Source organism: Mytilus trossulus, chromosome 14 (assembly GCF_036588685.1).
Source record: "Mytilus trossulus isolate FHL-02 chromosome 14, PNRI_Mtr1.1.1.hap1, whole genome shotgun sequence".
In the NCBI taxonomy this organism is placed as follows: Eukaryota; Metazoa; Mollusca; class Bivalvia; order Mytilida; family Mytilidae; genus Mytilus; species Mytilus trossulus.
The window spans coordinates 46,152,441-46,170,015 of NC_086386.1; the positions used below are offsets into that span (position 1 = coordinate 46,152,441).

At 31.3% G+C, this 17,575-nt stretch overlaps 1 protein-coding gene across 11 annotated transcripts in view; it reads left to right on the plus strand.

Moving 5' to 3' along the window:
• LOC134696548 (kelch-like protein 5) overlaps positions 1 to 17,575 on the plus strand; it is a 69,706-nt gene that overhangs the window by 38,077 nt on the left and 14,054 nt on the right. For all 11 annotated transcript variants that reach the window (XM_063558400.1, XM_063558402.1, XM_063558407.1 and 8 more), the window contains one exon: positions 7,455 to 7,777. In XM_063558400.1, the coding sequence (XP_063414470.1) occupies positions 7,504 to 7,777 (274 nt within the window). In that variant the 5' untranslated portion in view covers positions 7,455 to 7,503. The remainder of the gene's footprint in view (positions 1 to 7,454; positions 7,778 to 17,575) is intronic.

A 17,575-nucleotide genomic window follows, 5' to 3' on the forward strand; every position in this document is an offset into this window, starting at 1 on the left:
TAAGAAAGGAAACTTTTCTGCTTCAGAAAATAGATTTTAAGGGAGAAATTTGAACACCACCTTGTGTCTTTATCTTTCATTTCTCACAAACAGTTTTCAACTCAGGAGAAAATTTGACAGCAACAGGTTCCTTAGTGATCCATTGTCTTTATCTGATGTCAGGCTTCACAATTCTAAGAAATTAAATCTAATAATATGGATTTATCTGACATGGCCATCTATATGAAACCTGTTTTGTTGATGTATAGAAGGTGGTGAAGATGACAAGCATGGAGACTAATCCTCATCATGTACAACATATAACAAGTAACATTATATTTAAACATCCCAAGGGGGGATGGGTTTATGTTAACTTGAATGACAATATGAAAATTGATTACAAGAATCTGCCTGCTTTCATTTGCATTATTTTTGACGAAAAAAAATATGATTTCCCTTGAGAGTTTGTTCGGAAAAGCAGCTTAAATTTCATTTGAAAAAAGATAATTTGATCAATGTTATACTTGTTTTGCTAATTAAATTTTCATTGTTTCTCTGTCCTCACAAAAAATTATCATGGGTCATTCTGTACAATTCTTATCATGGGTCACTCTGTCCAATGCCTACAATGGACCAGTGTGATTAATAATAATAATTGGGTCATTTATTCATGCAATCATATGATGGGTCCTCACAGATGGGTAATTTGTTTATTAGTTACCAAGGGTCATTATGGTTTATGATATTAATTAGGTCATTCTCTTCCATGGTTACAAAGGTCATTCCCAGGCTATTAGTTACCAAGGGTCATTATAATTTAATGATTTTCAAGGGTTATTCTGCATTTTGGTTACAAAGGATCATTCTGTTTCATGGTTACTAATGATGATCAGTCTGTATAACTTTTACATTTGTAAATAGAGGGTCATTTTGTATAAGTGTTACAATTTGCAATTTTGTTCAAATGTTGCTTTACAAGTTTAAAAATCAAAATTTTAGTGCTTAGCTTATTAAATGTTTAAGGAAACTTCTTACATAAGCTTAATTCTTTGACTGTTTGGGCTACTGTTCAAATTTTTCAAATTCTCTCCTTTATCAACGTATTCAAGCATCAGATAAAATAGGTATAATAAATATATGTTAATTACACGGTGGGTATGGTTGTCCTGCGAGAGAACGTACTGTGCTGGTGATTCGGTCCTGACGGGTGCTGGTGATCAATGAAAAAATGTAAACAAAGACGAAAATGATGATTTTTGACGTTTTCACTAATAAAAAATGGAAGAAAACAGTTGAGATTTTTCAATTTTGTTTCTTATGGGTTCATATATAAACCATTGAAAAGTTGACCCTCTAAACTGTTTCAGTTAGCCTAACACAAAAATGCTCATTTTCAGAAAATCTCAAACTGAAAAAATAAAACAAAAATGCTCGTAGAGTCCGCTTTCTATACCACAATCCACACGACAAAACTATTTTGTAAAAAAACATTGCAATTTATAAAAATTTAGCATTTTCTCAATTTACTCATGTCCTGATACTGTGCTGGTGGGTCCTGTCATTGTGCTGGTGGGTCCTGATACGGTGCTGGTGATTTTGGATTAGAAGTTGATCATATTTGAACAAATGTTACAAAATCAATAAAATTGGGCAGCTAATTGTTGTCAATAGGATCTATTACTCCTATTTAGCTCTTGTGCATCCATTTGGCTGTTTAATATGTGTTTTCAAATGATCGTAACTTGTATAACATAATTACATAAAAGGGCAACATCTTTCGTCCAATATCAGAGAACAATATATAGTATCTAAAATAAGAATAGTTTTATTAATATATTAAATGCCCCTTACATTGATGCCTCAACAATGATCAAAGCCCATGCCGCATAGACATGTTTGTTAGCGCTCTGCATACCCCTCCCCACTTCCACCCAACCAACCCTCCTCATTTCCTCCTTCATTGTTACAGTGGTGTACCAACACAACAATTTATCACATTAAATAATTACACAAAGACACACATTATTGAACAACGAATGCTCGCAGGTACTGAAAGCTAGTCCAAAGCCGCATTTTCAACTAATAGATAAACCATGTTCTCATATACAAAAATCTCAATCGTGTCGATTAAAAGTCTCAAAACTTAAGTTCACATTTTAATGTTTGATGAGCGGCAGAAATTTGAAAGTTTGCAGTGAATCTTGTGCTCACAACAGTTATTGTCATAATTATGTTTACATGAGACTTATAAAGGAATTAAGACGGTACCAAGAAATGTTTTACAGTTCAATTTAATGATCATGAATGGAAGGTGAATGGAAACTGTGAGGGTCAAAATCTTAAATTACTTATAAATTTTGCTGGACCCAGTTTCGTTATCTGATCTGAATTTTCTGAAATGTGCAAGGTGGAAAGACATTTTGATTTTTTTTACTCGGAAAGTTTTGCCCTAATTGCTTGAACTTTTGCAATATTAAAGCCGATTTCAATGAGTGTGAAGACAAAGGGAATATCTTTGGTTATATTGCTTGATGAACAGAAAAGTCATTGTTAGGTTATGTAAACTACCCTACTTTAAAAGTATAATTGTCCGACAAATGACACATCTTTTTGTCTGTAGGACCAGGCTACTTCGAAAGGAGGGTACGGTTTAGCTTACAAGCAAGCTAACCAAAGATATTATGTTTGCCTATATACTCGATGGAATCTGATGTAACTAAAAACTCGAATACATTTTAACAGACAGTGGTCATATTTGTTGATGAATATTGTTTTTCCTAGATTCACTCTTGAAAAATCATTTGGTAACATTTGGTCAAGTAATTTCAGAAAAGATCTTTTTGTAATTGCGGACGCCAAGACAATACATGAACCTCACACGACCCCTCGACACAGGTGAGCTTATATATGATCTTATAGCGATTCAGGTTGATAACCATTTGAAATTTAGCCAGTTTTTGTGTGTGTGTAGATTTGTATTGTTTTAAACTGTTATGACCTTTTAAAGTTAAATGTAGGTGTTTAATCTAAGAATTTCTTTTTTAAACTCAATTGGTATTATGAAGCTATTGATTGATCGATTGTTGGTTGCTTAACGTCCAGTGGCAAATATTTCATGCATATTCAAGACGAGAACAAGTTCACAATAAATACAATATGTATTCCTGTCATAAAAGAGGCCAATAGTCGTGGATATTTGGACTGCCACTGGAAAATTAGGATGTATTGGATAGGAACAGAAATTTTGCATTGTAGCAGGCCACCTACGGACCCATCAAAGAGTTGCTGCAAGGGTTATTAACGTGCAAAGAGCGTGTCACTCTCTTTACACGAGACATAGGATTTAACGTCCCCATTCTGACCGGACGCGACTGCGAACTTGATACATCCCGCACAGCCAAACGGACGCCCCACTTCGGCAAGCGTTTTACTGCCGGTCAGGAGAAGACCATGTGACCATATTTCTATTTCCCAGTAACCCTTGGGGAATTTTGAAATGCACAATTAACAAAGCAAACTTTAGTTTCAAATACTTTTAAATAGATTTTTAAGGATAATGTACCCTTGCGTTGATCCAATGCTAAACATAACAAAAATCTCTTTACAAACGTCTGTGAATTTTCTACAAAAATAGTGATTTTCTTTTCACCAAATTCTCTTTTTCTACTAAAAACAGTAATGAACTATAAATATTAATGCTTTGCAAGAAGTTTCCCCTTGATATATGTACAAAATTATGTCTCTATTATTCATTGTCTGTGCTGTTTTGATACTTTTGCAGTTTGCACATTTCGTAATTGACAAGCCACATAAGGGGTCATAAACCATACACAAAAAGATAAAATATTGATTTGAGTACTTAATTTGCATCTCTGAACCCCCACCCCGGTTTGTTTTTTAAGAGGGTGTCTAAAAATGATCGATTACAGACAGCCGAGTACGCATTTTACTTTCCAGGCGTGTTTACGTTGATTGTTACTGTCCTGAAAACGGATAGATGGATACAAAAATGTTTGATATATCTGCCTTTAGATTCGTTTTTTTTAAATATAAATTAAGGCTACATTTAAATATAATAATACTAAGAATTCACAATATAAAAAAATGCAAAACAAATGGACTACAGAGATGGTGTGTTTGACATACAAAACTTAAAAGCTTAGTGATATTATCAATATTAAAATAAAAGTGTATTTTAGTTAGGTATTTTTTCCATTTACTCATTTTCAATTGTAATTAAGGCACATTTGATTTTTATTCATAAAAATATTTAAATATAGTAATAATAATAATAATAGTCTTTTATTCAGAAGCAATACAGCTTATAGAATTTACATATACAAATATAATAGCATCAGTGAATAATTACATACATGTTTTATAATCAAATACAGTTTGTATCAATGGCGGAGAATGACGACAAATAATATAAATAATGAAATATAAGTATAATCTTATGAATAACGAATCTTATCAGCTAAATAAAGATATTTACCTAGATTGTTAAGCTCTTTGATGTTATGAACAGACAATAATTGTACAAGTTTGTAACTAGATGTTTTTTTCCAATAAAATGGTTTTATATATGTTTTCCTTATATCAGAATATTTCTCACATACTAAAATATAATGGTATTCATCTTCAATGATGTTTTTATCACACATATTACATAATCTGTTTTCTCTTTCAATATTACAAAATCTACCAGTTTCAATGTTAAGGCAGTGTGCAGACAATCTATATCTACTAATATATGGCTTAAACACATAGTTTACAGGTTTTTGTAGGTAAAATTGTAGAGTATCTGGATTGTGTATATATTTATAAAAAATACACTTTGATGACTCATTGAAAAAAGCATTCATTTCACTGACAAAACTACCTTTCATTCTATTAACAATTTCTAGCAAAAACTGATCAACATTAATAACATTTTGGTGTAACCATACATCTTGACAACCATAACGAAATAATATGTTTCTTATTTCACATGCCCAATTTTGTTTGTCACAAGGTTTTAATATTGATCTTTCTAACATTTCTTGGTAGCAAGATTGTAAAATACAGTTATCTGTTTTCAATACTTTACACCAATATCTAAGCATTCTACAATATCTCTCGATGCACAATGGATATCTACCTAATTCACTATATACCATATAATTAACAGTAGTTGTTTTGACTTTCAATATACGTTTTAAAAAACTTAAGTGGACTTTCTCAATATTTTCGGCTTTGTGATGTCCCCAGACTTCACAACTATAATTTAATATACTAGATACATATGTGTCAAAAAGAGATAACATAGTTTCATGGTTAAAACAATCATCATATATTTTACTATATAAACCAAATAATGCTTTTCTGCCCTGATTTGCTAACATTTTCTGTGTATGTACAAAGTTACCATTGTAGGACACATTGTTCACTTCCTCCCCCGTAATTCTTTATCAAAAATATTTATTTATTTTGGAATTTTGAAATGAAAAAGCTAAGAAATTTTAGTTTTGTTTATAGTGGTCTCTAGGTTATCTCGTCTTCATTCTCTGATATATTCTAGTCTGCCTTTTCATAAAATAGTGATTTGTTTTAGTGATCTATCGAACTTTCGAGAAAAAAACCTGATAACCGTTCAGACAAAAAAGTTATGTTGAAAAAATCTTACAGATACAGCAAGTGATTCTTAATGGCTATAAAATACATTTTTCTTTTAAAATACAACTTTTTAATCTTACGGGAAACTATTCCAAGCTTAAAACTTTTACTGCAACCTCGCTCTTACTTATCCCCCCCCCCCCCCCCCCAAAAAAAACCCAATCAAACAAACCCGCAATACTATTGTCATTCTCAATTGTTCACAAAAAAATGTGATTTAAGCTGCTAAAGACATATGATTCAAAGGCTTAGAAAGTTCTTTGTTCTATATTTTATCTCTCCATTTTTGTGCAAAACGGTAACCTTTTACATTTTTATTTAATGGGTTTTTGTTGAAGGTATTACGATGACGTATGGTTATTAACACATACTTCCTTTGGTTTCTTAAGGAAACTTGTCCGTTGACAACAAACATACCACATCATCTACTTTTTATAAGTATTGTATATATTACAACGTATTTTGGTGATCTTGCAAAATGATCGTAATCCCGAAAATCGTAAACATATTTTCTTATCTTAAAAGGGGACAAGAAGGGTTCCATTAACCGGCCAATAAATAAAATTACAGTTAATTTAAAAAAAGATAAAAAAAAAAAAAATGGTATTTTTTCTTGCATAATAACAGTAAACGGATTCAAAACAATGTCAATTTCAAGAGAGCAGGCAACAGTTAATTAGTCAATAACAGTACAGCATCAATGATCTTGAATATATGCCACTTTTAACTAAAATAAAAAGGCACAGAACCAGGACATCGGAGCACAGAACCAGGACCGTTTTTCTTATCACCAGCACCGCGTCAGGACAATTCCATTAAAAGAACTTGCACGACTTTTGCAATATAATATTGTTGTAATATACTTTGCATGGTACTTATGACGCATCAGAGAAAAATTAAGCAACAAAACAGTCGTTTTATTGCCGTTCTGATACAATGTAAACAAACCCACCAGCACAGAATCAGGACCCACCAGCACCCGTCAGGACCGAATCACCAGCACAGTACGTTCTCTCGCAGGACAACCATACCCACCGTGAATTAGTAATCTTCAGAATCTCAAGGCCTAGTAATTATCGAAAAAATAGACTAAAGATAAATCTTTTTGTAAGATCCACCGCACATCAAATTAGAAGCAAGTTTTCCTGTGAGATAAATAATTAATGATAAATCTGTTCAGTAATCAGTATCACCTTCACAAAAAACCTTTGTTGTTTGCCGAGGGTAAGATTCAATAATTATTTAACGCTAATATCATTAATCATTTAGTGACTTTTTTACACTGTTATAATCAGAAGGCATTTCTTCCACATGCCAAACTGACGGTCCACCAACAGTTGCGTTATGTAAGTTCACACAGACTTGAAAAGAAGTAGATGATTTCTTTAAAGACTGTAATGATAAGCTTTGCTTAAAGGTACATAAATATTTTCAGTTCAATAATTCAGCTTTTCCTTTTTTCAGAGGTGGTAGGCTAGGGCTTGTCATCAGGAAAGCTTTTAAAACACTTGATCATCTTTGGATTTACTGTGGATTCATTTATTTTTGTAGTTATTAATTTTCATGGATTGCTAAAAACTTTGTTTGTGGATATTTGATTTTAATGGTTTTGCCAATCTCTGCATGCATTAAGCCTATTGAAAATTTGTAATTCTTTGAACATTTGAATCCATGGATCACCTGTACCTATGGAACTTACGAAAATTGTTGTGCAGCCAATAATAATGAATCCACAGTACTTAAGATCTAGAATCATGGAGTGAATTTAAGTGAAAAATATTGAAGCGGCTTGCCTTACAAACCTTTTTTTGTGATTGTAGGTACCTAGTTCAGCAGACTTATGCCGCAACACACCATCCTAATACCAGGATGGAAGACATCCCGGACCATTTCCTGTCTATGAATCATGCCGAGAGGATGATGAAGAAAATTGAGGGGTATGCTGGGAAGAGGCAACTGTGTGATGTTGTTATCATTGCTGGAAATAAAAGAATCCCTGCTCATCGTTTAGTACTGAGTGCTGCTTCCGATTATTTTGCGGCTATGTTCACAAACGATGTAAGGGAAGCGAAGATGGAGGAGATTGTCATGAAAGATGTAGATCCAGAATCTCTGGCAGCTATTGTTAACTATTCTTATACAGGTAACTAATTGTTGAATTAGGCATGCCTCACGGTCATAAAACTTTTGAGCATGATTTTTTGTACTCAGACTCGAAAATCAACCAATCAAATTGCTGGATTTCATGTTTCCAGCATGATTTTTGTGCTTCGAGCACTGAGCAAAGTTTTATGCCTTCCAAGGCCAGGAACTTTTCACTACTGTAAATTATGAAATTATTGTAATGGTTCTATTATTGCAAAAAATGTGACAGGTTTATATTTGCAATAATTGAAACTTGTTTTTTTTACTTTTTTGTATGAATTAAACAGGTCTTTTTTCCATAGCTCAAAAATCACATTTTAGTCTTAAATGTCAATGACAAAAATATTTTTTCAAATAGAAATGCATGTATGTAATAGCTGGGACTAGTCTAAGGTAATTGTTACTTAAAGACAAGCTTAAATTGATTCTGTTTTTTATGAATATGTTCAATGGTATTTCTAACATCTTACTAGCCATCAATAACAAAGAAAAGAGTTCAGCTAGGTTCAAGGAAGTGAAAGCATTTTGAACCCATTAACAGTGCCAACTTCAAAAACTTTTTGCAAAATATTTTCCCATAATTTTATGAATTAGAGGTGTATTCAATGGTTTTATCAATTATTGCTGAAAATTTTCAAGATGTTTTTGTCATGCAATATAACTCAGGAGGCTGTTCAGTAGGACAGATGTTATATCTTTATGAATGACTTAATTGAAGTAAAAATAAGGTTTATATTAGAAAGATGTTTGTGGATAAAGGAAATCAACGGTAAAAAAAAACATTCAAAAAGTTCTCTGACCTTGTAATTATTTTAAGACTGACAGAGATGAGGCTTCTCATTACAACGAAACAAATATCAAAATATGTTTTTCTATTTACATATGGTCCACTTCTCTTCTTTGGAAACTAATTAATTCCGTTTTTATGCATGTGTTGAAGAAAACATAAAATTTTTGTACAGGAAACATTAATTTTAAGTTCATTTTATTAGGGATTTGTGTATTCTTAATGAGTGCTTTTATCATAAAAAAATGATGAATTGGTTGAGAAGAGAAAAAAACACTTTGCTTCAAGTTAAATATAATACTACATGTACTAATTTGATAGTATATCTGACACAAGATTTACAGAATTTCATATACTGATTTTGGAATTTTTCTGTATAGTTATAAATTTTTCTCAAGAATTTATATTTTTGCGGATACAGTGATTGAGAAAAAAAATCATGAAAAAAGTCCCTTTGAATACTTTTGGTTTTCTGTTTGATAATATATAGAATCAGATACAAGAAAATGTGTAAAATAAAACTTCTGTGACAGGTTTTCAACTCATCTGAAATAAAGCTCTTTACAGTATTTCATACATAACAGGCTATTATTTGAACTTGGAATTATTTTTAATTATGGAATTTGAATAATATCTTCTGTTTAAAATTTTGAATAAATTCAATGTCTATTTTGTATTATAACTTTTTGAGCGGAGCAGAACACTTTCCACACAAAGGTTTTTGTATAGATAGTGTTGTGCGCGGCACAGTACATTCTATTGAAAATGTGCCATCTTCTTTGTAATAGAAAGTGTTGTGCGCCGCACAGAATATTTAAATACAGAATAAACATGGAATTCATCAAAAATTTCCAGAACAAGAAATTATGCAAATTTCATAATTAAAAATAATTCCAAGTTCAAATAATAGCCTGTTACATGTTTATTTTTATGATTCTAGGCCTAGTTGTTATATAGTGTTGCACCAATACTGTTATCTCACTCAAACTCAGAATTAGACCAATCAAAAAACAGGATCTGGCATACATTTTGTACTCTTGAGAACTGTCTAAAGTTCTATGACCAAGAGCCCTGTACTTCAGCATTTATTCATCATTAAATCATCAAATAGTCATTCAATAGACACAATTACTTGGTAGATAAGTCTACAACAGTAAATTAAATATCTTATACAGCTAAATATAAAAGCAATAAGACAAATAAAACAAATTCCCATGTTAACATTTGGGATATTTTTAAGTAAGTTATATATTGCACATATATAGTAACATTTCAGTAATTAAGTATCTTTACAACTAAATATAAAAACAATAAAGACAAATAAAAACAATTCCCATGTTAACATTTGGGATATTTTTCAGTAAGTTATATACTGCACATAGTAAAATTTCAAGCCTGAAAACTCATTAAAAGTATGTAATTTGAAATTATTTCCCTAGTGTTACATTTTATGGTAGACATGAAAAAAGTTAATGTTCTAATATTACAACAATTATTTTGAAACCAATTGAATTTAGGATATTGATCAATGATATCCATTTCTATCAAAGCCCTCACGAGTGTGCTACATTGTTAATTCATCTCAAATTGCACAGAAATTACTCCGATTGCATAATTCAAGAAAATAACGGAAATTGTTCCTTCAATAATTAAATGTCTGTTGCACATCTGTAGTCATCCTCCCGTCATGGGGGTACTATTTAATAGTTTGATTGATGATGTAACGCTCATTTATCATTCAAATACGGAATTGGACTCTCATTTTAGAAAAAAAAAATAACGTCAACAAAAGTGAGTCAATCTGTTGATTGTGAAATAAGATGCTTAGTCATTACCAATATTCTGGAATGATACATGAAAGTTTGAAGGCTTGTTAGGGATAGTCTTGATAGATTGCTTGTTGCTTTTACAATGTCCAGCGGCAATTATTTATAATAGTCAAGAGAAAAAAAGCTGCAAATATATATATATGAAGTAATTTTCTTCTGTCGTTTGCATGTCCCTTTGATAAGTGATCTGATTTGATCATTTTACTACTAATTTGATTAAAATTTCAACAAACAAGCAATAAAGCCTTTGGATATTTAATTAATGTACAGTGATTAATTTAAAAAAGGTGTGATTGCAAATGAGACAACTCTTCATAAGAGACCAAATGACACAGAAATTAACAACTTTAGTATAGATCACCATACAGCCTTCATCAATGAGCAAAGCCCATACAACATAGTCAGCTATAGATGGTCTGGAAATGACAAAGGTAAAACTATTCAAAACAGAAAACTAACTGACTAATTTATGTACAAAAAAAATGAACAAAAATATGTAATACAGAAACAAAAGAAAACCACTGAATTACAGGCTCCTGTAATTTAGGACAGGTCCATACGTCCAGCATTTGGAAGAGAAAACATATTAGCTGGATTCCAACCCTCCCCCTAACCTTGGAGAGTGGTGTAACATTACAACATAAAATGAACATTATCTGTTGAAAAAGGCTCAACTCATCAGATTCATACAAAAGATTCAAAAACACAGAGTTGACGCAGCCGGGGAACTTGTACAGCCCATCAACAAAAATGACACAGAGTACAGATCTGAGTGCATCCGTTTAAATTTCAACATTTACATTATGATATCGAAATATCACACATGCAAGACATTTGTCTGTGTCAGCAGAATATCTTTGTGTATTCTGTACATGTATTTGAAATTTGGATTGAAATTCGCTGTTGTTCAATTATTCATTGAAGCTGAAACTCAACAAAATCATTAAAGAAAAGCTTCAATTAGCAAATTACTATTTAAACAATGGCTTCCAGAACAAACAATGTACAACCTTTTAATATAATGTCAGGTAAAAGATTGTCATCAAGAATTAATGAAAATGATGTAGATTGCATCAATGCTTTATTGAGACAGTAGAAAAATCTAATATTCTGTCTGGTGATTTCAGATACCTGCTTTGATTTAATGTATGATCTGACAGAAACTATTGTTTTATAATGGTTCCGATACTCATTACTAAAACATGATTCATATTTCAAATTTTCCATCTTTAAAAGTTTTAATGTGATGTGGAAGCATTTAAATGCAGTTGTTTGCTTTTGAGGTGTGTAATTTCAATGATGGATGCACAATTCTGATCAATATTATTGAATTGTTGAAGAAATTACATTGGAACAGCAAATTTTATATTTGGAAAATTAGATATCGTCATTAGAACTTCTACATATGACTGCACACCGTAACACCTACAGTATTAAAAAAAAATTAGTGGAAATTCCAGTCTTCGTAAATATTGAAATTAAAAAGAGAAAATCCATAAATAGCATTATTATTTTTTTGTTGGAGCTCTATAAATATTGAAAGCTTTCATCATGATAATTAATGTGACTCCAGAAGTACAAGGGATGCAGTGCCTTTAAAAGTCTAGCTTTAGATAACAGGCTAAAAATGAATCAAAAAATCTTATTGTGAGACACATTGTCACAATTTGAAATTGCAGATGCAAATCTTATCATACGTTTTTTGATTGAGTTAAGTCTGCCAATTGATATTTAATTCGTGTGTTTTTTCTATGTTGTGATGTTATGCTATTGTTTCAGAAAAAGGGAGAAGGTTTGGATCCATTACAACGTTTAATCCCGCTGCAAATGTTTGCACCTGTCCTAAGCCAGGAATCTGATGTACAGTAGTTGTCATTTGTTTATGTAATATATATATACGTGTTTCTCGTTTCTCGTTTTGTTTATATAGATTAGACCGTTGGTTTTCCCGTTTGAATGGTTTTACACTAGTAATTTTGGGGCCCTTTATAGCTTGTTGTTCCGTGTGAGCCAAGGCTCCGTGTTGAAGGCCGTACTTTAACCTATAATGGTTTACTTTTTAAATTGTTATTTGGATGGAGAGTTGTCTCATTGGCACTCACACCACATCTTCCTATATCTATTTCTTGTAATTTTTATCTTTAGCATCAAGACAACCAGCAAACATAAAATGTAATTAGTTTAAGCATGTAATTATGTGATTTATATTACAACTTCAGAACACATTCACAGAACTCATTCATAAACATTTTCTTGGAACAATTTAAAATCAGGTCACTCATCAAGTGTCCACTGCTCCGAACAATTCTAATAACTTGGAGCAATTTCCTCGTCATTTATCCCCACTAAGAACATCAGTTTTCAATATAAAGCCATCTACAGTAGTTTTCAATTGGTAGAAAACAATTTCTGTATCCTTTTATTCTTTATCACAGGGTATTAACTTGTCTGTATTAGTATATTACTGCTGATTTCCATTTAGAAAAACAATAATGTCCAAGACAATTCCGGGAGATCTGCAAATACTTTTCTGTCAATGACCTCATGATGAATAGGGTTTTTTTCAGAATTTTTTAGATTAAGAGATTCAAGGGCAATAACTATTTACTTTTTACAGACCTTACTTGTTTATTATTGGTTGTATATATATATTCTTATAGGGACAGTTCTTGTTTGTAAATGTATGGAAAATAAATATCTTTTATCTTTTTAAGGCCATATAAGTGGCTAAGGAGAGATGAGAATAATGATAGTGTTTTACTTGCCTTTTGTCCAACATCAACTTTATTTTTCTAGTCAGACCTGAGGGCCAAAGAGTAGACCACCCGTAGACACTAAATTATTTACAATATATTTTTCGATCTTTAATGAATTTCTTTCCTTTAAACCTGAATTGCCTAAAAAGTTTTGGCCAGTACATGGATTTTCAAATGTTGATTTATCCAACGTCTTACACGTTTAGTTTGAATGAGTCATCATACATGGAGTCATCAGAAATTTGGTTTTCTGTTGATTCCCTAAACTTGTCATGAATAACAATTTTAAAACAATATCTCTGTACAGTCATAGCAGTAATTTCACGTTTGTTACTATTAGATTTGTGGGGTATTTTGATTTTATTTTCTTCTAAGATTTCTTGTTCTACGTTTTTTCACAAAATATTTTTTTAAACTTGTAATTGTTGATCACTGGTATTCCCTGTTGATTGCTAATTTTTTTCACTCCAGATTTCTATCATGTAACTGAGTTTGTTTAAATGAAGATGGTTTTTAGAGATTCTGAGAATAGTTCACATGGGAATAGGAAGTCATTCACTTCTCTGTCAAAGTCATTTTTGTCAGAGAAGAATTATGATTGTTTGGTGTTAAAAGACAGGAAAATATTACTGTTTTATGGGAATAATATTATGTCATTTGGAAATTTTGATTGAGTAGAAGGAAGTAATTTGAAAGTTTGCCTGTAGGTTTCTTAGAGATTGTTTAAACCATTATTATTCTTAAAATATGAAAAAGAAAATAAGTGGTTTAGATGTAACAAAATATATCAACAAGTAATAAGATCCACCAAGTAGTAGTCTGGTGATTCACATATATATATTTCAATAATAGGGTACATGAAAACTGTCAATTTATTGATTTCAATTTTTCGATTTTAAATTGCATTTGACCTTGAACAATTTTAGATTTTTAAATTTCAAATGCTAATTAAAGGTATTTTTTTAACCTAAAGATCAAACACTCTATTGTCTGGTTATTATCATTTTAGATAGTTAGCTAAGTAAAAGCACATTTAATTGTGAAGCCAAGAAGAATAATGCCTAGAGACAGATCTAGAAATTTTATTCATTTGGACTCGAAAATTAACTTAAACCCCCCCCTTTCTTAAACCCTTATAAAGAATTATCTTACCAGTCAAGAATCATGATTTTTCCCTAATGATTTATGAAAGTTTTATTTAATAATACTTTTGTCTTTCTCATGATTATAACAGAAATAACATGCAAAACAGATTTTAATCAAGTCAGACTTGTGGAAGTAGAATATATTTTTATAATTGTCCATGAATATTTGATTGGTCAATCGTCTTACCAAATCAATAGTTCTGTTTCTTACTAAGATTCAAACTCTGTACTTAAAGAGTTAAAGTTCATTAAGCGAAATTCATCTTTTAATATTGATTCAAAAGTTAACTTATCATTTACAGCCCTTACAGCCATGTATTTGTTTACATGCATGAAATTAAACAGTAGATTAAAGTTTTTTTTATCGCAATCCATATTATTCCCAAAAACTGTCAAATCTGTTCAAACTACTTATTCAAATTTTAAAACATTTAAAAAAATATTTACCTCAGTTTAAAAAAAAAACTGCTATTAATGGCACATTTTTTCAGGTATTGTAAGAACTTGGCAGAGGGGAATCCAAGGTTTGATGGAATTGGGGTGTCTATAGAATAAAAATTTGTTTGGAGTTTGATCAGCCGTGCACAGTTCTTACCGTCATACTCTCCAACAGTTATCTTCCCTTTATAGACTGCAGTTATATAAATTTGGATGTTTAAGAAAGGGACCAAAGATACCAGAGGGAGTCAAACTTATAGATTGAAAAAAAACTCACAATGCCATGGCTAAAAATAAAAAGTCAAATAACAATTCAGAAGACACTACATAGAAAACTAAAGACTAAGCAACACGAACCCCGCCAAATCTGGGGATGATCTCAGGTGCTCCAGAAGGGTAAGCAGATCCTGCTCCACATGTGGCACCCGTCATGTTGCTTATGTTATTACAAATCTGGAAAATAGTCTTATTCAGTAGGTCATATTGGTGAAAAGGGAAGGGGATGGTAGTTCAGACAATTAGGAACCTATCTGATATCATCTGTGAAACAAATGTATAGATGGTTAATTGTGACAAGAGTACCCAGGCAAAAACAAATCATCAATTTTATGCAAAAAAATCGCTCTGTGCCCCAACCTTGATCCACCAGTGCTTTGTAATTAACTTCTCTTTGCCAATGACGAAACAAACATGACTATACATGTCAGACTTACATGTAGTTTGAATTTGAATAACATGAAAGCCATGAGACAAATATCTAAAAAAAAACATTTTGCTTGTCACCAAAAACAAATTAAAATGACAAAAGAAAACAATAGAATATGGAAAAATACACAAAATTATTAATAAGAAAAATTTGTGAACAAGTTTTAATTGAAAATTGTGCATGTTGCACTGTCAAAATTAACATGAGCATTTGAAAGAAAACAACAAAACCTGACATAATTGACAAAATTTATAAGTTAGTAAAGATGTGCAGTGCAAAAGTTTTTTAAGTTAAAACAAGAATGTGTCCACAGTACATGGATGCCCCACTCGCACTATCATTTTCTATGTTTACTGGACTGTAAAATTTGAATAAATTCTCTAATATAGCATTAAAATAAGAATGATCTTATCAAAGGGAACATGTATACAAAGTTTCAAGTTGATTGGACTTCAACTTCATCAAAAACTACCTTGACCAAAAACTTTAATCTGAAGTGTAACAGACGGACGGACGAACGAACGGACGCACAGACCAGAAAACATAATGCCCCTCTACTATCGTAGGTGGGGCATAAAAAATGGAGACTAAATCCACAAAGATGAGATGGTTTTATAAGGGCATTAGAAATCTAAAAGTGCACCATTTTATCCACTTTTATTAGTACATGTAAACCAATTCTTAGCTTCCTTTTAATATAATGAAGCCTTATTACCAGATTTATATCCGTCAGCTCATCAAGACTGTAGATTGATGACTTCAGCACTAGAGTGTGAAAAATTATTTTAGGATTGTATGGGCTGGCTAGGAAACTAATTGACTGATTACAAGGACCAAGATGGGAATTACGCTTCATAATATGACAAGTTTTCATTAGATGAAGGGGAAAAAAATTACTTTAAGAATATATTTGTTATATAGAAAAGGGGGTGGGTTAATAATTTACTATGAATTGGTCAAAGAGGTAATGATTCTGATTACTGTTAGGTACACAACATTTTGAGTACAATTATAAGTAGTACAATCTCTCATTGTCCAGCCATTTTTAAAAGGGGGTTCCCATAACCCAGGAGAGAAAGGGGGTCTAACCATATGTCCCTTAGCCTATTCATATGCATTGATTTTTATTTTTTTTAAATTCGGGGTTCAAACCCTGGGAATCCTTCCCCAGAGGATCTACAACTGTCTCTTATTTGTATATAGATCTTAAACTGAAGGAATTTTTATTCAAGATTTGATTGAATAAAGAATTTGAAAAGGAGATTTGAAGAAATAAGACTTAAAACATATGAATAAGTACTGAGTTATATATATAATGATGATCTTTTTTAAAAGTGTTATGACCACAAGGCCTGAAGTTTAATTTACAATTGTTATTTTGAAGATATAATTTCCAAGAACATTATTCATCTTAGAAGTAGTTGAGTTTTCTAGGAAGTTTACAAGTTATATTTCTTAATATATCACTAGATTGTAAAACCTATCAATAATGTAGGATTTTTTATGGAATTTTGATTGATTTAGTTTTCTCTGGTTGTCAGTATGTTATTAGAGAGAATCTGAGAAAACATGAAATTGTAGATAATTTGTTATATTAATATATCACTCATAAATGACATTGGTCAATAAGCTAATTTCTGTTTTTCATAGATTTTTTCATAATTCCTTTTACCTTTTTGACATATTCGTAATGGATTAGTTTGGCATCAGTTTTGATGTTCTTTTTACCATAAAACACTGAATTCTGTCTGGTTCATCTAATCGATATACAAAAATATTTTGTTAATAAATCTCCCTCTGTTGTTGTGGGTCAGAACCTAAGTGTCGGCTTGTTTGGTTGGGATATTGATGTAGAATATATATTTCATAAAGTATATTTTATGCATCATTTATGAAGCATTCAATACAAGTAATGTGTTTATGTTATATTTGTCCTCAGACATGACACAAAAACTAATTTTATAGTATGGAAAATATAAAAGAAGTGATAATAAACTCTTTGAGCCTTTAAGTTTTAATATTTTTCAAATTATTGTCCATGTGCAAAGAAAGAGGTGTCTACAAGCTAATTGATCAGTCAATAAATGTGTTGTAATTTTAAGTTACAACTTTTTTTTATATGAAAAGTACCTTCT